The sequence below is a fragment of the Pan troglodytes genome, chromosome 10, assembly GCF_028858775.2.
Source record: "Pan troglodytes isolate AG18354 chromosome 10, NHGRI_mPanTro3-v2.0_pri, whole genome shotgun sequence".
NCBI classification, from domain to species: Eukaryota; Metazoa; Chordata; class Mammalia; order Primates; family Hominidae; genus Pan; species Pan troglodytes.
Window position 1 is genome coordinate 123,932,100 of NC_072408.2, and position 27,006 is coordinate 123,959,105.

Below are 27,006 nucleotides of genomic sequence, written 5' to 3' on the forward strand. Positions count from 1 at the left end.
AGCCAGGGAAGTCAAGGCTGCAATGAGCCGAGATTGCACCACCACACTCCAACCTGGGCAAGAGAACAAGACCCTATCTCAAATTAAAAAAAAAAATTTGTTTCTACCAAATTTTATATCTGTAGCAAGAGAACATTTTGGAACCCCAGCTTACCTGCAACAGCAGATATTTTGTCAGGCAGTTGCAGGGTTTGCCTTGGGCAAATGGATTTAGCGTTGAGTGATTTTTAGCTGTCTTTTCCTTTTTTTTCTTTTCTTTCTTTCTTTTTTTTTTTTTTTGAGACAGAGTTTTGCTCGTTGCCCAGGCTGGAGTGCAATGGTACGATCTCGGTTCACTGCAACCTCTGCCTCCCGGGTTCAAGTGATTCTCCTGCCTCAACCTCCCAAGTAGCTGGGGATTACAGGCATGCGGCACCACACCTGGCTAATTTTGTATTTTTAGTGCAGGTGGGGTTTCACCATGTTGGTCAGGCTGGTCTCGAACTCCTGACCTCAGGTGATCCACCTGCCTTGGTCTCCCAAAGTGCCGGGATTACAGGCATGAGCCACTGCGCCCGGCCTTACCTGCCTTTTTCTTTGACAGCTTCTACCCTATTGATTTCAGCTATGGGCACGGTGGTATTCAGAAAATTGAAGTGCTGTAAGGTTCTATGATAAAACTGGTTGATCCTCAACATCCAGTTTCGTCTTATTTAGGATGCACTTTTTGCATCACTATTTTCTTAGGTATGATTGATACTGTGCTTAGGTAGGGAAGTGCCCCTGTTCTTAGGAGATGCATGCTGAAATATTTAGGAAGAAGTTTCAAGCTGCTTGAGACATTTTTGAATGGTTCAGGGAAAAAGCACACATACACTAAGAGGGAGATAAAACAGAACAACTGCTGAGTCTTGGTGGGTATCTTGGTTTCCATTACACTATTTTTTTACAATGTTTTGATGTTGCTTAGACGTCTATTAAAAGAGCACTGTTTAAATGAACTTTACAGTAGGGGTGAGGACACTATAGCCTGTGAGCCTAACCCAGTCCATGGCCTGGCTCTGGACATAAAGGTTTAAGGAACTCGCTCGTATTGCCTGTGGCTGCTTTCCCGCTACAATGGCAGAGCTGAGTCACTGCAACAGAAACCATATGGCCTGCAAAGCCCAAAATACGCACTGTCTGGCCCTTTACAGAAAAAGTGTGCCAACCCCGGCTTCAGAGGAAATCGTATTTTCAGAAGCAACTTCCTTCAGAAGTCTTTGTAGGCTTAGAATAGGTTTCCCCCAAACTTCAAGAGCACACGTTACTGAGATGGTGAAGGATAACATTTCCTCGCTTTCCTTCTACAAAGTAAATGTGACTGACAAGACAGAGTGCTGTAACTGGCCAGGAGGCTGCCATGTACAGTTAGTGAGAAAGAAATAACAAAGCTTGGCAGGGCATGGTGGCTCACGTCTGTAATCCTAGCACTTTGGTGAATCACTTGAGCCCAGGAGTTTGAGACCAGCCTGGGAAACACGGCGAAACCCCATGTTTACAAAAAAAAAAAAATTTAAAAAGTAGCTGGGCATGGTGGCACATGCCTGTGGTCCCAGCTCCTCAGGAGGATGAGGCAGGAGGATCACTTCAACCCAGGAGTTTGAGGCTTCAGTGAGGCTTGATGGTGCCACTGCATTCCTGCTGGGGTGACAGAGCAAGACCCTGTCTCAAAAAAAATAAATAAAAATAAAAATAAAATAAATAATAAAAGAACAGGCTTTGAGGCTTTGAATCATTAAAGGATGATATTGTTAGCAAGACATTTTCTGTAGGACAAGAGAACCCTACACAGAAAGCAATCTGGGGCAACAGAAACACCCCTATGGTCAAAGCCAAAGGCCCAGGCTGGGACCCAGGTCTCAGACATTGGCCAATCAAGTCACTTAACCTCTCTGGGCCTTCTTACTTGTACATGTAACATATCAGGAATGGATGCTCTAGCAGTTGATGGTTAAGGGGCTTTCAAATTCTCTAATCTTTTTTTTGTCTCGCTCTGCCACCTAGGCTGGAGTGCAGTGGTGTCATCATGGCTCACCGTGCCTCAAACTCCTGGGCTCGAGCGATCCTCCCTCCTGCCTCTGCTCCTGAATAGCTGGGATTACAGGTGGCTGCCACCACACCGCCTAATTTTAAAATATTTTTTGTAGAGATGGGGGTCTCACTATATTGCCCAGTCTAGTCTCAAACTCCTGGCCTCATGTGAACCACTCGCTTCGGCCTCCCACAGCATTGGAGTTACAGGTGTGAGTCACCATGCCTGGCCCAGTTCTCTAATTTTGTGGCAACTATTGAGTAAATAGTTCCATACAAAAGTAGTCATTACTGCCAGGTGTGGTGGCTTACGCCTATAATCCCAGCACTTTGGAAGGCTGAGGCAGGTGGATCACATGAGGTGAGGACTTCAAGACCAGCCTGGCCAACGTGGTGAAACCCCATCTCTACTAAAAATACAAAAATTAGCCTGGCATGGTGGCACACGCCTGTAATCCCAGCTACTCAGGAGGCTGAGCAGGAATATCGCTTGAACCCAGGGGGCGGAGGTTGCAGTGAGCCGAGATCATGTCACTACACTCCAGCCTGGGTGACAGGGCAAGACTCTGTCTCAAAACAAACAAACAAACAAAAAAAGTAGTCATTACCTAGGATGTCTTGTAATGCATTTTCTTTTTTTTTTTTTTTTGAGATGGAGTCTCGCTTTGTCTCCCAGGCTGGAGTGCAATGGCACAATCTTGACTCACTGCAACCTCTGCCTCCTGGGTTCAAGCGATTCTCCTTGCCTCACCCTCCCCAGTAGCTGGGATTACAGGCGCCTGCCACCATGCCTGGCTAATTTTTTGTATTTTTACTAGAGACGGGGTTTCACCATGTTGGCCAGGCTGGTCTCGAACTCCTGACCTCAGGCGATCTGCCCGCCTCCGCCTCCCAAACTGCTGAGATTACAGGCGTGAGCAACCATACCTGGCCTTATTTTTAGTAACAGATTTTAGGAGATCTGGGGTGGGTCAAGTCAATATAATAAGCAAAGATTACATATCAAAAAAAGTCTTTGGAACATACATTTTAGCCCTTATAAGTGACAGAAATGTACTTCTGCATTTACTACAGCTCCTGGCACCAAGAAAGGTGGGTACATTAAAAGGCACTGAAAGATAAGATACCAATGGTCAACCAGTGAGCAAGAACAGAGAGCAGCTGTTCCCAATACTACTGCCCAGGTGGAGCTTGCGTTTTCAAAGGGGTAATATCGCCCCCAAGGGGGAGTGAAAAAAAGTATGTGTATTTATGCTTTTAATGTATAAAGCATATATATATATATATACACACACATATATAGTACATAAGCAGTTGTAGTTTATCTTTGGCATTAACATTTCATGGAGCTGTGCACAGTAGCTCAAGCCTGTAATCCCAGCACTTTGGGAGGCCGAGGTGGGCAGATCACTTGAGGTCAGGAGTTCGAGACCAGCCTGGCCAACATAGCGAAACCCCGTCTTTACTAAAAGTAGAAAAATTAGGCCAGGCACAGTGGCTCACGCCTGTAACCTAGCACACTTTGGGAGGCTGAGTTGGGTGGATCACCTGAGGTCAGGAGTTTGAGACCAGCCTGGCCAACATGGCGAAACCCTGTCTCTACTACAAATACAAAAATTAGCCAGGTGTAGTGGTGTGTGCCTGTAATCCCAGCTACTCAGGAAGCTGAGACAGGAGAATTGCTTGAACCCAGGAGGCGGAGGTTGCAATCAGCCAAGATCATGCCACTGCACTCCAGCCTGGGCGACAGAGCAAGACTCCATCTCAAAAAAAAAAAAAAAAAAAAAAAGGAAAAGAAAAATTAGTTAGGCATGGTGGTGCACACCTGTAATCCCAGCTACTCAGGAGGCTGAGGTAAGAGAATCAAATGAACCCAGAAAACGGAGGCTGCAGTGAGCCAAGATTGTGCCATGGCACTCCAGCCTGGGCGACAGAGCGAGAATCCATCTGAAAAAAATAATAAAATTAAATTAAAAAAAACATTTCATGGAGGGCTCACAGCAGCACTGTTCACAATAGTTAAAAAGTGGAAATAGCTCTAATGTCCATTAGTAACTTAATAGATAAACAAAATGTGGGCTGAGGCAGGCAGATTGCTTGGGCCCAGGAGTTCCAGATCAGCCCGGGCAACATAAAGAAACCCCATCTCTACAAAACAAGCAAACAAACAAACAAATAAAAAAAAAAAAACAAAATTAGCTGGGCATGGTGGTGCACACCAGTGGTCCCAGCTACTCGGGAGGCTGACGTGGGAGATCACCTGAGCCCGGGAGGTGGAAGTTGCAGTGAGGCAGAGGCTGCAGTCATGTGCCACTGCACTCCAGCCTGGGCCACAATTTTTATTTCAAAAAATAAAAATGAAATAGACCGGGTGTGGTGGCTCACACCTGTAATCCCAGCACTTTGGGAGGCCAAGGCGGGCAGATCACCTGAGCTCAGGAGTTCTAGATCACCCTGGGCAACATAGTGAAACCCCGTCTCTACTAAAAATTCAAAAAATTAGCCAGCGTGGTGGTGCGTGACTGTAGTCCCCGCTATTGGGGAGGCTGAGGCAGAAGAATCGCCTGAGCCCAGGAGGCGGTGGTTGCAGTGAGCCGAGATCGCACCACTGCACTCCAGTCTGGGCGACAGAGCAAGGCTCTGTCTCCAAAATAAATAACTAAATAAATAAAAAGAACAAAAACAAAACAATGTGGTGTATCCATACATATTTAGCCATTAAAAGGAATGAAGTGCCAATACATGCTACAAAGAGGATGAACCTTGAAAGCGTGATGCTGAGTGAAAGAAACCAGGCACAGAAGGCCACCTCGTGCATGATTCCATGTACATGAAATGCACAGAACAGGCAAATCCAGAGACAGAAAGCAGACTGGTGGGTGCCACGGGCTGGGGGAGGGAAGAATGGGGAGTGACTGCCTAATGGGCACGGGGGTTTTATTTTAGGGTGACGAAAATGTTTTTGGAACTAGAGGTGGAGGCTGACAACATTGTACATGAAGTAAATACCAGTGATATGGTTAATTTCATATTAGATCAATGTCATCTCTGTAAAAAAAAGTCAAAACAATTTCGGGGGGGGGGCTGGATTAGGAAAAAAATAGCCTAAAAAGCCTCCTGGAGCAGGTAATACTGGAAAAAAGGTTGAGAAACCTTGGGGTGGAGGACAGCACAGATATTGGGCACAGAGCCCTCTGCACAGTAACAGACACAACTGAGAAAATCGTCCTACAAAAACTGGTAGATTATTAAAGAATTCTAGGATTGAGAGATTATAATAGTTTAGAGAAATAGGAAAACCATAACTTTCATTCAAAGTATGAATTTCTCCCAAATTCAATAACTTGAATATGAACATTTCTATAAGAATTCTTTCATTTAAAAAGTAGGTGGAGAGCCGGGCGCGGTGGCTCATGCCTGTAATCCCAGCACTTTGGGAGGCCGAGGCAGGCAGATCACTTGGGGTCAGGAGTTCGAGACCAGCCTGGGCAACATGATGAAACAGCATCTCTACTAAAAATACAAAAATTAGTCGGGTGTGGCGCCACACGCCTGTAGCCCCAGCTACTCGGGAGGCTGAGACACAAGAGCCCAGGAGGCGGAGGCTGCAGTGAGCCAAGATTGTGCCACTGCATTCCAGCCTGGGTGGTAGAGTGAGACTCTGTCTCAAAAAAAAAAAAAAAAAAAAAAAAAAGGTTGGTGGAAATTCTTTTTTTCTCTTTTTCTTTTTTCTCTTTTGAGATAGTCTTGCTCCGTCACCCAGGCTGGAGTGCAGTGGCGCCATCACAGCTCACTGCAGCCTCGACCTCAAACAATCTTCCTGCCTCAGCCTCCTGGGTAGCTGGGACTATAGGCGCAAGCTATCACGCCTGGCTAATTTCTAAATTTTTTGTAGAGATGGGGGTCTTGCTATATTGCTCAGGCTGATCTCAAACTCCTAGCCTCAAGTGATCCTCCCACCTTGGCCTCCCAAAGTGTTGGGATTATACAAGCCACTGTGCCCAGCTGGAAATTCTAACCATGCAAGGATTCTATAATGAGACTACCTAGTTCATTCTCCCAAAATTTCTCCTTTCTGTATTCTATGCAACTTCCTTCCCTGCATTTACTAAATGACGTGTAGCTCTTCCCACTCCCAAAGACTTGAATCATTGTTCTCAGTTTTTTTTTTCTTAATTGCACAGCCAAACAGGAAATAGAACTTCCTATGGAAATATTAGCCCACTTTCAACTTAATGATAATAATAATAATAATAATAATAATAAACAAAACCATTGAGAGGGGCACCACTGTATAAAAACCCTAAACTCTATGGTGTTAGCCTAGCAGTCAAGTGGCAAGGAAACACCTCCCGGGGAGGCCGGAAGGCTGGAGAGCTCTGTTTCGGGGTCAGACTTGGTAGAATTGTTGCTTTTGGTTTGTAAGGTGGAACCACTGGCCCTGCAGCCAGTCTAGAGAAAGTAGCCAAAAGAGACAAGGAATACAGTGTGTAGATGGCTCTTTGTTGTTTATCACCAGGGAAGACAAGAAAAACAGGAGTGAAGTAAATATGTGCTGATTTGAGAACTAAAATGGAAAAGAGACTGAAATCCCAGGTGTCCTATGTGGAAAAGGCCACTGCTTCTACACACCAACAGGAGAGGAGAGTGAAAATCGGCTGCGCCGGTAGCTCACGCCTGTAATCCCGGCATTTTGGGAGGCCGAAGCAGGTGAATCACTTGAGGCCAGGAGTTTGAGACCAGCCTGGCCAACATGGCAAAACCTCGTCTCTACTAAATATACAAAAATTAGCTGGGAGTGGTGGTGCACACCTGTAATCCCAGCCACTTGGGAGGCTGAGGCACAAGAATCACTTGAAGCCAGGAGGCGGAGGTTGTAGTGAACCGAGATCACGTCACTGCACTCCAGCCTGGGCGACAGAGCAAGACTCCGTCTAACAAAAAAAAAAAAAAAAAAAAAAAAAAGCCAGGTGCGTGGCTCACACCTGTAATCCTAGCACTTTGGGAGGCTGTGGTGGGTGGATCACAAGGTCATGAGATCGAGACCATCCTGGCCAATATGGTGAAACCTCGTCTCTACTAAAAACACAAAAATTAGCTGGGCGTGGTGGCACACACCTGCAATCCCAGCTATTCGGGAGGCTGAGGCAGGAGAATTGATTGAACCCAGGAGTCCAAGGTCATGCCGCTGCTCTCCAGCCTGGGTGACAGATCGAGACTCCGTCTTAAAGAAAATCACCGAACAACAAAGGCCCGTTAAATGCCTGTAATCAGCACTTTGGGAAGGCGAGGCAGGTGGATCACCTGAGGTCAGGAGATTGAGACCAGCCTGATGATTGACATGGTGAAACCCCATCTCCACTAAAAATACAAAATTAGCTGAGGGTGGTGGCACGTGCCTGTATCCCAGCTCCTTGGGTGGCTGAGGCAGGAGAATCGCTTGAACCCAGGAGACAGAGGTTGCAGTGGGCTGAGATTGTGCCACTACACTCCAGCCTGGGCAAGAAAAGCGAAATTCGGCCTCAAAAAATAACAATAAAAATTTTTCACTTAAGCAGTGAGCCTCACCTTTGGTTAATATCAGATGAAGGCAGCCACATTAAGCCACGTTAAGTCAGGGGGAAGGGAGAGCCAAGAGGTGATAAAGCTGGCTACGATTACTGGCACCGATAGGTTAATGGCTTGCTAAGCTTTAGAGGGAATCATTGCCAGAGGAATTGCAAGCTTGTTGTACAAATAAGTAAGTAAAAGTCTTGGACAGGCCCCTAAAGCTGCACCCAGCAGGAAGTGGAGTGTGAAAGTTGGCCAGCACCCCGGCAGGATGCACCCGACACCCACTTCTGACGAGACCAGAGAGGATGAGATTTGAGGAAGAACTTCCCAGAGGGCAGGGAGTTCCTCCCGGAGAGCAGAGTCAGGGCTTATGCAAGAAACGTCACCCCCGGCCATGACAAAGGCAGGGGTCTTAACAAGGTCCCCCGCGAGTGGGATTTCATCCCTGCTAGAGACCAGCAACTTGTTTCATTCTTTCTTTTTCTCAAATGGGAGTTCTTATTGCAGCTGCTGTCCCTGCTTCACCGCTTAATGGGAATTGGGGGTGGGGGATCCCGGAGGCGCCACGCTGGGCTGATGGAGGGAACTTGCACGGCCCAGAGAAACTGGGCTGAGTAGGATGCAGGGACCGCGGAGGGCTCTGGGGGTGAGGCACACACAAGTCTGTGCCCACCAAACCTTTTCTCTTCCTTTCGGGCCCACAGGAAACCATTTGGCACCTCCTCTGGAATGAAGGCGTGGCCGGGCACTTGAGATCTGGCTGTTGAGGCAGAGGTAGTGCACGTGACCCACGCGGTGAGGTCTGCTCCCCGCTGCTGCAGCCATCTGCGGTGGAGACCGTGAGTGTACACAGACAGTGCCATCTGAAGGGAACTCCACTGCCTCTATGTGCTACTTAAGCAGGGGCGACTGAGCCGGAGACTGCAGAAATGTGTCCGTCCCCACGGACAGCCTGGCTTAGCTGTCCGTGGCTGTCTCCTGCCGTGGAGGAGCACACTGGAGTGGCCCGTGCAGTGGACCAGAGCTTCCACCCACACTGTGTTCTGTCTCCTTTCCTAGAACACAACTGGACGTTTCCCACCTCCGTGCAAAATGAGTGGACATAAGGGGTGCCACTTCCACACCTGGCTCATGGAAGCTCCCAGATGGTCTCAGCCCTCCATGCTCCCCGCTACTTCAGGCTGGATGGAGACGGACGGCTCAGGTTGCTCTCTCTGATGCCTGCATAAGGGCTGCCCTGCCAGCCCATTCCCCTGCCCAATATTATGGAAGCAAAAACGTTCTATGGTGTTTGAGCCATTGTTGTTTTTCGGGTATATTTATTACAGAACTAGCGTAGCCCTAATACAGTCATTGCTACGTGGCCATAATACATGTATTCTATAATTGCGCCTAATTTTATTCACCGAAGGGATGTCCTTTACTTTCAAGATTCTAAATTTTTCAGAAATGCAACACTCAAGGTTAAAGTTGCTGCTAGACCAAGGCTAAACCATGGCGAGGTAGTTGCTTGCGCCGCAGAGTGTGGGTGTGAACAGCTGGAGCTCAGTGGTTCCTGGCGACTCAGAGACCACCTGTATTCCACATCCGGCTTCCCACCCACGCACACGCAGTATGACCTGGGTTTCCCCTTTATACAGTGGAATGCTAAGTGCCTACACCCTAGCCGGGGTCAGCCAACTATGGCCTGTGGGCACCATCCCACCTGCAGCCTGTTTTTGTACAGCCCTTGAGCTAAGAATGTTGTTGACACTTTTAAAAACAGAGAACATGTGACAGTCTGTACGTGGCCTGCAAAGCCTAAAATCTTTACTATCTGCATCTGCTTTATAGGATTGCTGGGAGGATTACAAAGACTTTATTAGGCCAGTGCCCGGCTCAAAGTTAGCATGCCACACAAAATAATACGTACAGTACAGCTATTCACGTCTCCAAAAAGCAATTGTCCCACATCCAAATTTTGCATTTTGTCCAGTTGATGTCTCTCCTTCCCTCCAAAAAAAAAAAAAAAAGACAAAATAAAAACACAAAGAGCTGCATCTTGATCATCATGGTCACAGATACTTTTCAGTTAAAAAGTTGCTGGTAGTCTGAGTTCACTTACTTGGAGTATGGACTAAGGAGGGGAAAGCAAAGAGATGCGACATCAGCAGCAGAAAGCCTGCGACACGGCAGCTCTGCTCAGTTTTCTCCGTGGGGAAAGACTGGAACACTTACAAATGAGAACGGGACTTTAAGTAGATAGTATGCAATGGAAAACTGAGCTGGCAACAGTACTTAATGCTGGTTTTCTCAATAAAATCATTTTGCTGTGTAAATGCGCTTATAATGGGGATCTGTTATGAGTCTCAGGCAGGCAACATGAAAGCCGGCCTTTCAAAATCTGATTAGGTGGATAATGTTTGCAAACATGACGCCTGGCAAAACCGGTCTGATTCTAAGGTAAACTCATTTTGGACATAACTGATGTCTCACTGAGACAGCTTTTCAAAGCATGTCTGCAAACACCGGACCCCCGGGGACGGTGCGTGCATGTAGGGGAGGGAAATTCCAGGGTTTCATATATCAAGATGACACACCCGCTGCACACTTCTCTTAGAAAGTCACGACGCACAGTACTGTGCGTCACAGGTATTGAGAAACACCACCATAGAGTCAATTGACTTTGTTTAACCTATAACCTTTTTTCCTCCCACATAGTAGGTAGTAACATCACACGGAAACAGTGCTCTGAAGACATTCTGGACACATCGTATACAGCGCAGCCATTCAAATCAACGGCAACAGAACGCACGAAGAACCTGGTTTTCTTTCAAAGCATAAGCAGTTCTCATTTTACAACATGTGTTTTAACATAATTCAGAAAGTGCAATCTTTGCATGACAACCAGATAATTCTCAAAGGTTACTAGTGAACTGATAAAATTAACGTTTGGCAAGGAGGTCATGGTTTACAGGTAGGCTGTCCGCTCACCAATGCTCAGAAAAATTCAGCAGAACATACTTTTCATATTTAGATCCGAAGAGAGGTGAGAGACATTCTACTCAAGTCATGGCTGGGCTTTCTGTCCTGAAACGAAATTGGGCAGGCCATTTGCGTGGTTTCTCTGGATAAGTTCCATTTATTAATCATTGTACAAAAAAACTTGGCATTCATTTGAAGAGAAAAGAAGTTGCTATATCCAAATATTTAACATTGTGAAAGTTCAACGTTTATAACAGGGCTTTTTAAAATGGAGAAAAGTTTTGGAAAATTTTTAAAAAGAAACTTATGATTTATTAGAGTACAGGATCCAAAACACGTTTTTAGAAAAATATAAAGTGCCCAAATACCAACTTACACAGGTGATACAGGCTTCCTGGAGCCCCATGAAGCATTCATGAAGAAAGACATTTAAAAACAGTCTAGATACATATGTACAGCTGGGTCAGTAAAGGTAAAACCATCTTTCTTGACTTTGATGTGTCTAAGAAAAAAGGAAATCAATCAAACCGGAAAACCAACAATTGCAACTCTCAGCATGCTCAGGTTCTTATTAATGCATCTCATTCATATTAATTAATTCCGTATTATCAAACTTTCCCCTTTAAATGAGAGTAGTGTACAATCCTCCCAACCTTGGCGGGCCAGGTGCTGTGAGTGGTTACATTTCCAGATGCAGGTTCAAATCCTTTGACTTTGGATTTGACTGATGAGGAACATGGACAGTGGATAATAGCTCATTCAGGCTGGAGGAGCCAGGGGCCAAATCCCCATCTCTTTCTAGTAACTGCTTAAAGCCTTCCCTTGCTATGAAGTGGTCTCAGGTGGCTTTCCAAACCTTGGTCACCCCAGGGTTTCCAAAGGGTAAACAAGCAGCAGGCATTCAACATGGGTGAGAATACTGCAGGCAGATGGACAGACAGGTGCAGAGACAGGCCCCTAACGCCCCATTCACTAGCGCAACTGCATTATTTTAAACGTTGAGAGCAAAGTAACTAGGTCCTAACTTCGGAAGTTAGCTTCTATCGATTAATGACAAGATTAGCTCGCTTGAGAACTGGCAGGCCGAGAGTTGGTGGAGCTCCAGAGCTGCACAAAGGCGTGCAGTTACTCTGGGCTCAGTTACTGAGAACTTCGGAAAGGAGCCAGTGCCGTCTGAACACACGGTCAGGCTTTCCCAGAAGACGCCACAACAGGCTTCGTCCTGCTGCCGTCAGGACCCTGGCGGCTTGGAAAAGCAGATTCCAACACGCACATCTCCTTTCACACAAGTCCAACACTCTTCAAATGAAAGACATTCTCTCTCTTTCTAACCTGCCACATTCAAACAGGCCTTGAAGTGACTCTAAGGAATAACAAGAGGTGTGAAACCACTTTTTTTCCCTTCAAAACCTTTTTTTTTTTTTTAAGGTTCATTAATTTTTTTTTTTTCCTGCTTACAAAAGCAAAACCTCATTTTTCGGTCTTTGAAGACCGTGGAGTATGACTTCTAAGAGCAAACATTAACATCAGATTTGTATGTCTCACTACAAAAAGAACCCATCACTGATGTAAGACCTACTCATGATACTGAAGTAGATTTTTTAAATTAAAAAATAAAAGCAGTCATTTAAAATGGAGGAATTGTAGAAGAGTATGGAAAAATCCATTCACAAAGTTCACTATTTGCATTTTCTCAAAGAATTTTATGTAATAAAATAGAAAACTAATGATTTATAGAGATGTGCATAAACTCAAGAGAGGAATATGGAAGGGAAAACTGTGTTATATTCCCATTTAAATTTAAAAAAAAAGATAAAACACTTGAAATCTGTGTTTCACATATTAGAAAAAAATAAATTCAAATGATTCTAATTACCATTAGCTTGTTAATGTCTCCATCTCTAAGATGCTGCCAAGATAGCACACAACTTTACCTCTGAATATGCAACTAACTTCAGGGTAAAAAGACACACAGTCCTCACTCGGGACCGAACACGTTCCACAGAGAAATCAGAAGGAAATTATTGCAAATGCATAACCCCATCTGTCCAGCCAAGGAAATGTTCTGAGACAAATGCAGACAGACAGGGGAATGGAGTGAATACAAAGAATGATTACAGGAGCGTCAACTGTGAGACCTCATGAAGACAGAATGTCACAAACTGTCACCACAGGACAAGCATACAAGCCATGCCACTGACACAGTGCCTTTCAGATTAATTCACTAGTGTAGGCGGAGAGCAACATTGTCTTTGCAGCTGGGGAAGAGCACACGGTATTTAAACTTAGTAGGAGGCAACCAGCACTACTGGTGGAGTGGCTTTCCTGGTGCAGCAGGTCCCGAGGGCTCCGTGGAGACGTCTTCTTCCGGAGTCCCGTTCTCTTGGAAGATAGCAGCAGCAGCAAAGGTGCAATGTCCTCTCTAGACTTTACTCATCTATGTTCTCTTTCTTTGCACTGTAAATATTCTGCACCGTTTCATAGACAAACTCCAGATCTTCTGGATACCGGATCTCCAGCTCTGCGTTTGGGATGTAGTGAGTGCCAGTAAACTCTGAGAAATAGCGTCCCACGTCAGGGTGTGAGATTTCTTGAGGCTCCACGTTATATTCCAAGTTTTCTGTTGGTAAAGAGGCACACGGGCATTCTCATTACAATGTCCATTGCTGCCACACCTTTCATCCAGAGAACCTCCCATCACCCCTTCCAGGTGGCATTTTTGGGGTGGAGAAGGGAAGACTGAAGATGTTTATGGAGTCAGGAGAGGGTAATGGGAAAAGGGCAGCAAGTGGCAATCAGGAGAAGGTGAGTGGTGGCACGGGTGTCTCAAGAGCTCCCCACGGAACAGCAGGATCTTCCTCATCTCTGAGCAGGATGTCTGGCTCCAGCAAAACTCCAAAGGTCTCTTGGGGACTGGCAAACTAGAGACTCAACAGGTCTCTCTGACTGGACAATGGGACAAGATTATCCCTGCCTGCTCTTTTTTTGGCAGTGGCTAAGTTTCTGAAGCTGCCATGTCACATGGTGACAAGTCTCGTACCTGCCACCCCTCTCCTCTATTCACAGGAGCCCCTCATGCAGACCACACTTTCCACCCGAGCTCCTTCCAACACTGGCCCTTAGCTTCCAACAGAGAGCAGCCTCTTTCCAGGGCTGCTGTGAGACCGTGGGATGAAAGGAAGGTGGCTTGCACCTCCAGACCCCATGTGGATATCAGATGTTATTATCTGTACCATCTCTTGGGAAAACCATGCTACCTCTTCTCTCTGTTCTCTATTTTGCCACTAGAGAAATAGAAAATAAGGCCGGGAGCAGTGGCTTACACCTGTAATCCCAGCACTTTGGGAGGCTGAGGCGGGAGAATCACCTGAGGTCAAGAGTTCAAGACCAGCCTGACTAACATGGTGAAACCCGTCTCTACTAAAAATACAAAAACTAGCCAGGCATGGTGGTGCACTCCTGTAGTCTCAGCTACTCAGGAGGCTGAGACAGGAAAATCGCTTGAACCTGGGAGGAGGAGGTTGCAGTGAGCTGAGATTATGCCATTGCACTCCAGCCTGGACAACAAGAGCAAAAGTCCGTCTCAAAAAAAAGAAAGAAAGAAAGAAATAGAAAATAAGACTGAAAAAATGGAAAAAAAAAGGGCCAGGTGCAGTGGCTCATGCCTGTAATCCCAGCACTTTGGGAGGATGAGGTAGGGGGTCATGAGGTCAGGAGTTTAAGACCAGCCTGGCCAAGATGGTAAAACTCCATCTCTACTGAAAATACAAAAATTAGCTGGGCGTCATGGCGGGCGTCTGTAATCCCAGTTACTTGGGAGGCTGAGGCAGAGAACTGCTTGAACCTGGGAGGCGGAGGTTGCAGTGAGCCAAGATCACACCACTGCACTCCAGCCTGGGCAGCAGAGCAAGACTCCATCTCAAAAAAAAAAAAAAAAAAAAAAAGAGATAATACAGGCAAGGTATTTAAAAGGCTTGGTTTCCCACTTCCCCAGAACACCTGGAACAAGGCTCCTCCACAGGGCCAGTTAAAGGACGGTGCTTTGTGCGCCCTTCTTTGCCGCCCACGGAGGCCTGGCCCAAGACTAGGTGTGGCCCCTGATGCAGGAGAAGCCCAGCTATGCCCTCCATGACCTGACACCGGAAGGGAGCTGGGCTGGGCAGATCCTCCTATTGTGACTGTGTCCCCAGGGCACCCCAGTTCCGATCACTCTGAAGCCATCCTTGGCACTGCCCATCACTCGAATGAACGCAAATGGGTCTATGAATTAATACCAGTAAGGCCAACGATGGGCTCACCGACACAAACAGTGTGGCCTATTATTTCTTAAACAGCTGGGTTAAACATCCTGAAACACAAAGTCAGGGCATCAGAGGCCCTGCATCCCCGAAGTACACAGGATGAACGCAGGCATCTTTCTGAAGCACGGACTTTAACTGGTAGTCTTTGGGGAGAGGGGGAAGGAGTTGTAGGACTCAATCTGCAGGGTTCTTTTTAAACCATAAAACAGGAGGAGCTGAAGAAATGTGAGAATATGTTGTTTTAGGCTGTTTCGGCAGACTGTGACCAGGGACAGAACTGCCTGAACAAATCAGTACCGCTGAGGAAGTCACAGAGACGTCATGTGCAGAGATAAATGTATGGAGGCTGTTTACCTTAACAGTACTTATGCTAGGAAAACTGGAAGAGCAGTGTAAACGTCCAAGTGTAGGTCACTGTGTGAATAAATGATGGCACATTAATTCAGCAAAGCAGGAGGCGGCCATGAAAATGAGCAACCTGTTTGTAAGATCCTCCAAGAAAGGTGGGGGTAGAAAGGCTGTACCACTTAGAAAGGGCCTGGAAGGCCATGGATCAGGGGTTGCTCCATGACGTGGCACAGTGGCACAGAGTTTAAACTGGGCACTTACAACGTGCCAGACCCCACAGCGGTGTCACAGGCACCCCTGCCACGTAACCCTGGAAGGAGCCCCCTTCTGCTGTTGCGTGGGCTGCCCAAGGATTTAACCCCGGACTCAAACCAGACAGTCCCATTCCAGGGCTGAAGGGAACCAGAAGTAAGAAAAATCCAACAGTCAGGAGACAGCAGGCGGGGAGGGGCTGGGTAGACTCAGAGAACACCGCTGCCCCCAAAGGGACGCTCCAGCCCACATTAACACACAGGAGCCTGTGGTTTCAGGACCTCCCACTTTTCCCCGAAGGAAACTGAGTCATCCACTAACTCTGATCTCTCTACTGTCGCCAGGTCTCTAGAGATGATTTTCTCTTGGGAAAAATCAATAAATGTTAAAAAACAAAATGCCGCAAATGTTTCAAAATGCCACTGGCTAAGATGCCCTTTCCTGTCCACCCACTGCTGCCACCTCCCTCTTCACATCCAGTAACAGGAGGAACCAACTAGCAAAGCATATTTTCCTTGAGGAGGCTTACGGGGACATGACCACAACCTGGTATCTTAACCAGGCCAGCTGCCAGGGCCCTGGCCTTTGGATTTTCTTTTCTTTTTTGTAGAGACAGGGTCTTGCTACGTTTCCCAGGTTGTTTTCAAACTCCTGGGCTCAAATGATCCTCCTGTCTTGGCCTCCCAAAGTGCGGGGATTACAAGTGTGAGCCACCACGCCTGGCCATGTTTGGATTTTCTTGCAGAGCTGCACAGAAATAGTAGAGGGTAAAGAAGCTCGGAATACCATCGAGACAAAAATCCCCTTTGCTCTAAGGGAACCACTGTTACCTGTCATTGGTAAACAGGACATAGGTATCTGAAGTACACAGAATTCAAGCAGGTAGTTTAGAATAACTGCTTTGTTGCCAGTTCGTCTGGAGCAGTTCTCATCTGGGGGCTCTTTTGCTACTAAAGGGACATCTGGTAAGGTCTGCAGACATTTTTGGTTGTAATTGAGAGCTGCTGCCAGCTTGCAGTGGGTGGAGGCCAGGGATGCTGCTAAGTACCCTACAACGCACAGGATGGCCCCCCACAAATGGTTATCTTGACCAAAATGTGACTAGTGCTGGGCTGACAAGCCCTGCTCCAGAGACCCAGCCCTGTGTTTCAGCATTGTTCCCTTCTCCTCCACTTTTTCCTTTCTACGTATTATCGAGGGACAGCCTGGTGTTGGTAACATTCAGCTTCTGTTGGGAGGAGGAAAGAAGCAGAAACTCAGGTTATCAACCACAGATTTGCCAGGGCAACATGACCCAACAGCTACTACACAGAATTCTGAACATGGGCCCAGAACAAGATGCATGAGAAGTGTAGGCAGGAACGGTGGGAAACCAGGCAAGAGGTAAATGACAGTCCTCGAGGGCGCTCCCAGCCCCACTCCTGGCTGTTAGAGAGAAGCAAGGACTGGATTTGGTGCATTTACTGGCCTGAGCTCCTAGCTTGCTAAGAAGCAGAACAGGAAAAAATTAACAACATAATGAAGTTGGCAACTATGTATTATGAAAGAAAAATAAATGCCAATCCACTAAGATTTTCACAAAGTTTACTTGTAAGAAAAATGATAAATCTAAGTAACACAAAACTTAATTGAGTAAAACATGAACCAGGCACCACTTAAAAGTTCTGAAAAATCCTGAGAAATCTTCCTGGATTCTCAAGTTTTCAGAGAAATCCGTCTGCTTATTTTAACGTTCAGCTACCCCAAAATCTATGAATAAATACTATGGAAACACTACCCATGAGTCCTGTGTGGGCACCTGTCCTGTCCTGATCCGGTCTTCCTCTCCAAGAGAAAAGCACCATCGGTGCCAGTGTGTCTCTGCAGTCCTCCTATGAGCACACACATAGGCAGCTAGATACCCTAAGTATACTTAAAATTTAGTACTGCTTTATGTGTGTGTACTTAAACAAAATGTATTCTAGCCACTCACCCGCAACTGGCTTATTCAATTGCAGCTTAGTATTCATTCCAGTCTGCATAGACCCCAGGCTACTAGAAGACTCCTTGTGAATGACAATTGTCTTGCTATTTTAACAAAGGGACCAAAGGCCTCCTTGTACACGTGTGGAGGGATCGAGGTGGAACTGCTAGGCTGGAAGAGAATGTGTGCTTGAGATTTTTACAATTTGAAAGCGAGAGCCAAAGCATCCTCTGACATGTTTGTGCCACTTAACACTCAACCCCACCCCCATGCAGGGGATCCCCATTCACCTCACCACACTTGCCAGCAGGTACAGCTGGCCATGGACTGTGTGTGTGTGTGTGTGTGTGTGTGTGTGTGTGTGTGTGTGTGTCAGGCGGGGAGGACTGTATGGGTGGAAAGTTGAGTTTGGAAGTATCAAATAAGTGTGTGTGTGTGTGTGTGTGTGTGTGTGTGTGTGTGTCGGGCGGGGAGGACTGTATAGGTGGAAAGTTGAGTTTGGAAGCATCAAATAAGTTATGGAAAAGGGAACCAACGTTTGTCGAGGACATGCCATGTGCCAAGCATTGTACAGGTGCTTTACCATTACAGACAAAACTTAAGAACGAGATTTTCACATGGTAGTTGAATTCCTGGCCTTTCAATAGGGCGGCTGACCTAGACTCGGAGCTTCCGAGAAGTCCGGAAGGAGGCGGGACAGGAGCGGCACTCTCCCACCCAGGGCCATGAAAGTATCAAAGCGCGCCCCCTTGTGGGAACACAACATTACACACATGCAAGATGCCGGACATCCCATTAGGGTTTAGGTGAGAGAGTACACACCGGGGAAAGAATTCTCTTCATTGTACAAACTAAAACTATTTGAAGATGTCATATATGTATGTGATTTCTAATTCACTCTTCAACTCTCTGTGCAGAGCTAGTAATTAGAAAAGCATTATGAATGGGTTCTACCTGGGCTAATAGGATCATTGGAGCCAAAGGCTGGAAATTTAGATCAAGAAAAGTGTTTAAAAAATACATTTCATAAAAACACATTAACCCAGAAATGTTCAAAAAATATTTAATATGTGTTTTTAAAATTTGGCCTCTCACTGGCTAAAAATGGGCAAATGTGAGCATAAAATTGTCCCACGTGATTATAACACATTGAATAAATAAAAATCCAGGAATCTATGGCAGAGACAAGGGCAGGGGAGGAGAGAGGGAGGGGGAAGGGAGAGGCAGGGAGGAAGAAGGCGGCTCTTGTTCATTGAAGTAGAGAGAATAACAGTGGTGGAAAAATCACCACTCGGCAATTCTCATACAAAGATTTAGGCAAGGATATTCAAAAAGTGCTAAAACCATGATGTTCAAGGTCACTGGGGAACAGGATCTTTACAGGATGCTACAGAGTGACCACGTGGATTTCTTAATTGAAATAGTGAGTCACTATCTTAGCCAAGTGACCAAACTCAGTATCACTCACAGGGGGCCCCTGATGAGACCCAGTGGGAAGCACGGGGCGAGGGATGTGAAGTATCCTCCCCAAGAATTCTTATCCCGATCTAATCAGGACTCAGACTTCACTCCCAGCTGGCAGACATCATACAGTTAAGGAACCAATGAGGCAAATCCAAAATGTTATACAATTTATAAGACAATGGCCAGGCACAGTGGCTCACACCTGTGATCTCAACACTTTGAGAGGCTGAAGCGGGCAGAATGCTTGAGTCCAGGACTTCGAGACCAGCCTGGGCTACATGGTGAAACCCCGTTTCTACAAAAACACAAAAAATAGCCAGGTGTGGTGGTGCATGCCTGCAGTCCCAGCTACTTGGGAGGCTGAGATAGGAGGATCAATTGAGCCCAGGAGGTTGAGGCTGCAGTGACTCATGTTTGTACCACTGCACTCCAGCCTGGGTGACAGAGCACCCTGTCTCAAAAAAAAAAAAAAATTTACAAGACAACCAGTCTGGATTCTTTAAAAAGTCAAAGTCATATGAAAAAGGGGGGAAAAAAATGAAGGATGAGGAACTGTCTTTAATAAGAGAGACTAAAGAGAAAAAAAACAACCAAATGCAGTGAATGAATTCTGGTTGGATCCTGATTTTAAGAAACCAGCCAAAAATAGGCATAAAGTTATTTTGTGACAATTGAGAAATTTGAAAACTATTAGATATTATAAAATAATTGTTATTAGGTGTGATAATGTAATTGTCGTTATGCAGAGGAATCTCCTTATACTCAGACATAATTAGGTCATGTCTGCAATATTCTTTCAAATGGTGCAGGAAAACAGTAAAATCTCTATAGATAAAGCAAATATGGGAATCATTTACTGTTGAATTGACTGGAGGGTAAATGGGGGTATTTGATGTATTCTTTTAACTGTTCCACGTGCGAGCAAGAATGATGACTTCAAAGAAGATGAATGGAAGTGGGCTGGAGTATGTCAGGCGTGGGAACCGTGCTGGGGCTGTAAGGGGAAGGCCAGATCCCTAGGGCCTGGTAAAGCATTCTGCACTGCCTGCCGATGAGAAACTCCTGATGGTCAGTCAATTCAAGCAGCAAGTGGCCGGTCCAGGGACACGCTAGGAAGATCCTCTTGCTGTTGCTAAGGAAAATGCCCGGTTGGGGACAGGCCGGGAGGCAGGTGCCAGTTAGGAAGTAGGCAAGCAGAGACCACCAGAATGGAAATGGGAGACACATGAGGAGACAGCAGTGGGTGTGTAGACAGATGTATCGCGAGGGCAAGGAGAGAAGAGCAAGACATGGCCCCCATGTGGTGTCACTAGTGAGATGGGGCAGGCAGGAGCAAGGGGGGTATGGGGGCACAATGAGTTCATGTTTTTTCTTTCTTTACAGAGATAATCGAGTTAAAACAATGGGTTCAGTGAGTCGGGGTAAGAATGTTGGAGAGAAGACCCCTGAGAGCCCTCCAAGCACACATGCCCGGGGGCTGTTACAGAGGTGGGCACGGAGCACAGAGAAGAGCTCAGGATGGAAACACGGCTTTGGGAGTCACCAGCACATCCACAGACACCCCAAGGGGGAAGGAGATGAAGGCCTAGAGGAGAGTCCCCTGGAGAGGGAGGACCCTGAAGACAGCCACGTATCAGGCATGTTGGGGGAGATCTGCCCCTCGGCCCAGGACTCTGAGTCCCTCAGGAAGCGCTTGCTGACGCAGCGCTGATGGAGCCGCCGGCAGAAGACGGGAACTCTCACAGTGTAGGAACAGCTTTGAAGTTCCACATTTTAAATTCAAGAAGCCAGTTTGCTAACATTACCCATCATTTAGTTCCATCTCAATTTAACAGATGGTAAAACCAACTAGCAGATATTAATTTTTTCAGTAATGACAATTTTATGACTAAACCTTACATTGCATGTTTACCTAGATATGATTAGAGATCAACTTCTGAAGTGAACATATCACAACCCCTAAAACCAAATACTTAAGACCAACCCTAAACAGTGAATAATGATGCCATGTGGTAAAGCCATAGACACTGGCCCACGGTGTTGTTGAAAAGAAAATGCTCATTTATTCTTGTGAACGCCATTTGTTGTAGGCTATCAAGCGCTTACCAAACGTGACTTGTGCTGGCACCAGTGGCCCAGTGAATCAGTCAATAATGTCCAAATCATGTGTTGATTTTTAGAGATTGTTTATATTCGACACAGCTTCAAAAGTTAAATAACATTACCGTTGGTGCCTCCATCTGCCACAGGGAGCACAGAAACCCCTTACACCGTCCCCATCACACTGAGACAGGGCAAGCGATCTGCAGTTTCAACAAACATTTATCTTGATGCTGCTGTTCCAGGGGATCCTTTCAGTTTCTGATTAACTGACAATAATCATTATTTTCCAGCCTTTTATTTTAAGATGAGGTCTCACTCTGTCACCCAGACTGGAGTGCAGCAACACAATCAGAGCACACTGCAGCCTTCACTTCCCAGGCTCAAGTGATCCTCCCAACCCAGCTTCCTGAATAGCTGGGACCACAGGTGTACACTACTCTGCCTGGCTAATTTTTAAATTTTTTTGTAGAGATGGGGTCTTGCTGTGTTGTAGCTGGGAACACAGGTGCACATGACTCTGCCTGGCTAATTTTTAAATTGCAGAGATGAGGTCTTGCTGTGTTGCCCAGGCTGGTCTCCAACTCCTGAGCTCAAGCAATCCTCCTGCCTCACCCTCTCGAAGTGCTGGGATTATAGGTGTGAGACACCTCACCTGGCAATCTCCAGCCTTTCAGAAAGTTCAGAGATTTTTATACATCCCATATTTTGATTATTGGATTTATCAGAACATAATATTGAGTTAGGTCAAAACTCAGACATGAGCAGGTACAGCATGATGGATGAAGAGGAGGCTCTGTCAAGCTGCCTGGCTTCAAATCGTGTTCTCTAAATTAAAATCTCAATGGCTTCCCTGTGCCTCAGTTTCCTCACCTAGAAAATGATGATGATGATGTTTCTCAAATGGAGTTAATATACATTAGAATGATGCCCGTCACAGAATGGCACTACATTAGCATTCACATTCATTTTTATTAATAAATGTGAATTATTAATTAATCAATGTGAATGCTTTGACAGACATACACTGAATTCATCCTATTAAGTAGAGGTGAAATTCAACAGGAACAAAGAGAAGGGAGACTCACACTGAAGGCATTCTTGTCTCTTACCGGCTTCCACAGGCTCTGTCGGTCTCCACCTCAGCCTTGCCCTAGGCTGGCACCTGCCGGGGCGGCAGTGGCCCAGACGCCTACCCAACCTTACTGCACACTTGCGGGCTCTCAGGTGCTCCCAGGGCCGGCGCAGTGGGCTGCAGTTCCCAGAGGTGGCCACACGAGGGCGTCTCCGGCGTCAGCCGGCAGCCACAGCCTTGGGAGGCCAGGGAGCACTAGGGGGCCCCCAGGTGTTCATCCGGTTCCCTTCTAGTCTGGGAGGAGCCGAGGGCAGGGTCCAGGAGGCAGGACTTACAGGAATTTGATTGGCATAGACAGTGGCCAATCAGATGTCCGGGCTGTGGGAGCGGAGGCCCTGGGGGAGGGCGGGTGTGACTACTGACCCCTCGCCAGGGCGGCACCTGTGCAGACCCAGCCACGTTTAGCTGACTGTGGGCCCGAAGGAGGCCGGCCATGGGGCGTCGGCCGCCTCTGAAGGAACCGATGGCCCACGCCCACAGTACCTACTCGAGGGCTCAAACGTGCGCTGAAAACACGCCCGCGGGGCCACTGGCACAGGCGGAACCCGCCGCTTACCTTGGGCTGCGTATCGACAGGAGCCGTCCTCCACCAGCACGTTATAGAAAGGCTGGTGGTGGCCGTGCGGCAGGCTGTGGACGTTCATGTTCCGGATCCACTCGTGTCCCATCATGCAGGTGGGGTCCCAGCCGTAGATCACACAGTTATAGCCATACCTAGTTAACACAGGAGGAGCAGTCAGCCCCTGCAGACCCGGCCGCAACAACCCCCAGACAACGGCGTGGCTTCTCAGCTCACATCCTCAGTTACCTGCTTTACTCCACGGTGAATCATTTTTCAGGACACCCCTAACCCCTTTTATAAACACCTCTTATTATCAACATAACACTTTATCTGGAAAAGAATAAACTTTTCAACAAAAAGTGATTAGATGACAACTGGTTACCCAAAAGAAAAAGGTATGGGGACCTGGCCTGACAACAGCACACCAAATTCAATTCTCAGTACAACCAAGACTCAGGTGTTAAATGCAGAACTTCTAAAATAGAAAGTATCTTCATGACTCAAGATAGGGAAGGTTTGTTAAAACAAGGCACTAAAAATACAGCCGTAAAGGAAAAGACTAACCAATCTGACATCTCTAAAACCAAGAGACTAACAAATCCTGATCCAAACATGTAAAAATATGAGACAACTGGGGAAATAGGAACTCTCACTAGATACTGCATGAAGTTAAGGAACTGGGGTTTTCTAGATGTGATAACAAGATGTTAAATATGAAAAGACAGAGAAGGAGAGAGCGCCCCTGCCTTTTAGAGGTACATACTGAAATCGCTACAGGTGAAATGGCATCTGGCACTTGCGTCAATTAACCCAGGGAGGAAGGTCTGGAGGGTGCAGGGGAGAGTAAGATTCACCCCGTATGGCAGCTGTTGAGGCTGGATGACAGGAACACCACCTGGTTCCTTATAGTCCTTTCTCTCTTATAAATCTTCGCAAATTTCCATTTAAAAGTTTAAAAAAAATGCAATAAAGAATGAAAACCACCAGCCAAAAACTGGGAAAAGATATTTGCAACTTATCGTCATGTAGAGACTGATACACAGAAGAACAACTACATATCATATTAGGGAGGACTAATAACTCAATAGAAAAAAATACACGAAATGGGCTGGGTGTGGTGGCTCACGCCTGTAATCCTAGCACTTTGGGAGGCTGAGACGGCAGATCACTTGAGGTCAGGAGTTAGTGACGTGCCTGGCCAACATGGTGAAACCCTGTCTTTACTAAAACACAAAAAATTAGCCAGGCGTGGTGGTGTGCGCCTGTAGTCCCAGCTACTTGGGAGGCTGAGGCATGAGAATCGCTTGAACTGGGAGGCAGAGGTTGCAGGTGAGCTGAGATTGCAACACTGCACTCCAGCCTGGGCAACAGGCCCAGACTGTCTCCAAAGGAAAAAAAAAAAAGAAAAAAAGAAAAGAAAAATGAAATGTTTGAATAGGCGCTTAATAAAAGGAAATTTGGAACTTGGATAGCCAGTAAATATATGAAAAGAACCTTAACGGGTTTAGTAACCCAGGAAACAGAAATTAAAACCACAGTGAAACACTATTTGCCCTTTCTCAGGTAAGTACACTTTTAAAGGTCTGGCAATAGCACCAGGCGAGAATTGGAACTCCAGGCTCCCAGCCTGCTGGTGGGATGTAAACTGCTCCAATCATTTTGGATACAGTTTAATTTTGCCTGGTAAATAGACCAAGTGCCTATCGGATTTGAAGAGACTGAGATTAAGTGACAAGATATAAGAACAATGAGGAAATGAGAGAAAAAACTTGTGTCTTACAAAGTTACTTCCATGTTCTCACACACAGAGAAGGGTCAAACATCTAAAGGCCACTAAAAACACTAGAAGATCTCTCAGGAAAGTAAGCTGCTGCTTAAAAAACACAAAGGTCAAAGACACGGTTCAAAAAGAAAAAAAGAGGTTCAGCTTTCTGTCTTCCCCGCGGTGCGCACTCGGGGGATAAGTGATCCAGTCAGCTCCTCCTCCACTGTGTCCTGGGGGCTCAGCAGGTGCATGTGTCTCTGCAGCCCCTCTGGAACGGACACTGCAGGACAGATGATCCCGGGCACTCACCTCTTATGCTTCATAATGAGCCCGATGGAGTAGCAGACATCTCTGTGCTTCTCATCGGAGCGCAGCTTCACCTCTACGCCCACCTCCTCCTTTTTGCGCTCAATGTGCTCTAGAGTGTGCTGCACCAGGTAGCCCACCGCCCCGTGCTGCCCCGGGTCTAGGGTTTGGATGTGCTGGAGGATGTCAAGCACCTTCAAAACAAGACAGAAAGACTAAAAGATAATATTTTCAGCTAGGCCTTTTCTTTTTTGCGGCGAGGGATTTAGACCTACCTACGTAACCTAACGAAGCAAAGGACCACAAGGGGTGGCTATGCCCTGATCGAACCGGTCCAGGTCTCTGGACCATCCTCTGATGGACCGCCACCAAATCAGCACTGCAGATGCCCAGGGTTGGGCTCTACTGTAACACTGGCAGCTGGCCCAGGATACCCCAATTCAACCAGTGTCAACCTGAGGAGTTCTTTGGAAACCAGTGTGCTGGGATAAGCGCTGGGGACGCAGGTGAGGGCCCACCACCTAGGGCACTCTGGATGAGGTGGGCTCTAACAGCACCTAGCATGCTTGGTCGGCATGGGAAATGTGAGAATCCACGTTTTTTCAATACACAGGAATGATTTTCACTTGCCACTCATGAATTCAGAGGGAAAAAAAAATGCTAAATTGCTTTAATCAAGACCAAGAGGATGTCTGACACAACTGCCTCAGTGCTGGAAAAGATGGAAAAGGTCACAGAGTGGGCACCAAAGGGATGCATTCGTTGAGTTTATGAAGCTACACTAGAAGGAGGGAGCCACGTATATCAGAGTTCTAAAATCCTGCTGGTCACTTCAGTGGTCTTAACTCATCATGGTATTTGGTATTCAGCAGGCAGCAGGAGAAACTACATCTATGCAGAGGTTAAACTAGTAGCACAGAGTAGCAGCCCTGTCTGACTCCACTATTACCGCCTCTACTGCACACAGTGCCTCTGTGGAAAAAACTCCACGTTTAAAAAGACACAGACATACAATTATTTCGCACCCATTACGTTTACAGCCCTTAGCATAGAATTTCTGACAAGGTTCTCCTTCCAATTTACTGAGTCCTGGATTACAGCCTGCTTAGTGCATTACAGCAACCTGGACTCTAGGCCCAGATCTGTCAGACTAGCTGGCGTTTTTACCTCTGAATTCCTTTCTTAGCTTATCAAATCATGAGTAATCACTGTCCTATTTGCTGATGCATTATGAGCCTGTCAAAGTATTGTGAAAACTCCAGTTTTATGCACCATGTTATTATCTTGCCTTTCAGACTGCGACGTGCTGGACCTCAACATTTACTGAACACTATTCTCTGCTGGTCACTGTGCCAAGTCCATCAGGCTTTTTGTTTCACTTAATCCTTCCCATTTGAAGGTCAGTAATTTCTTGATCTTCAAATTGGGAGGATTAGGTGGAAAAAAAAAAAAAAAAAAGCTTTTAATCACTGCCACTTCCCGAACAGGACTCAGGCTTAGTGAAGTGACTTGCCCGGGGTCACAGGGTTGTGGAGAGGTGGAGTGAGGCTGTGGCTCTGGGTGTGAAGATCAACTCTTGGTCTCAACCAGTGTCATATCCTAGCAAGAGCAGGAGCATTTTAAATTAACTACTACAAAAAGTTCCAAACACATAAAAATGGACAAAGCAGTATAATCCCAAGTACCCCAAACCCAGTTTTGACAAGAATCAACAGACAGCCAATCCCCCTCTGCCTCTACCTCCAGCCGGGTGCTTTTAATTGTGGGATACTCGCAGATTTACCCTTTACTTTAATAGGAAGCGCCTACTGACAGTGCCTGCATAATGGCTGTCCTTGTGGCCTGAAAGAGTACCAACAAGCCGCTTTTTCTGCCCCTCCACTGTGTTCCACACACACAGCTCCCCTTCTCTCCTAGCAGCCACCTCCCCATCAGATAAGTAAAATGGTCAGAACTTGGCATCGTCAGAGAACAGAGGAAGTCTAGATAAGGTCAAGGATAATTACCCCCACCTTCGCTGGATGTGTGGCTGAGAGCGAAGGGAGAGGGCAGAAATGAAGACATTGTGCCTCGGGGCCTGGCGTATTTGCAGACAGTGCTGACCCAGGCACCATGCCGTCCCCACCAAATACTCTAGGCCTAGAATGCCGCAAGACCACCACTTCTAGGGTGGAGATCCTGGATTAGGGTCTATTACCCATGATGCATTTCCCTATACTGCTCTTCTCCCTCTAGCCTAGG

General features: G+C 46.5%; 1 protein-coding gene across 2 annotated transcripts in view; it reads right to left on the minus strand.

Annotated features, from left to right (window-relative positions):
• Positions 1–10,396: 10,396 nt before the first annotated feature.
• Positions 10,397–27,006, minus strand: part of FBXO21 (F-box protein 21) — a 48,214-nt gene continuing 31,604 nt past the window's right edge. The window contains exons 10-12 of one of the 2 annotated variants that reach the window (XM_001156074.7): positions 24,769–24,959; positions 22,689–22,846; positions 10,397–13,189 (exon numbers count right to left, since the gene is read on the minus strand). In XM_001156074.7, the coding sequence (XP_001156074.1) occupies positions 12,999–13,189; positions 22,689–22,846; positions 24,769–24,959 (540 nt within the window). In that variant the 3' untranslated portion in view covers positions 10,397–12,998. Of the gene's footprint in view, positions 13,190–22,688; positions 22,847–24,768; positions 24,981–27,006 lie in introns of both variants that reach the window. The other variant, XM_001155956.7, reaches the window with a different exon arrangement.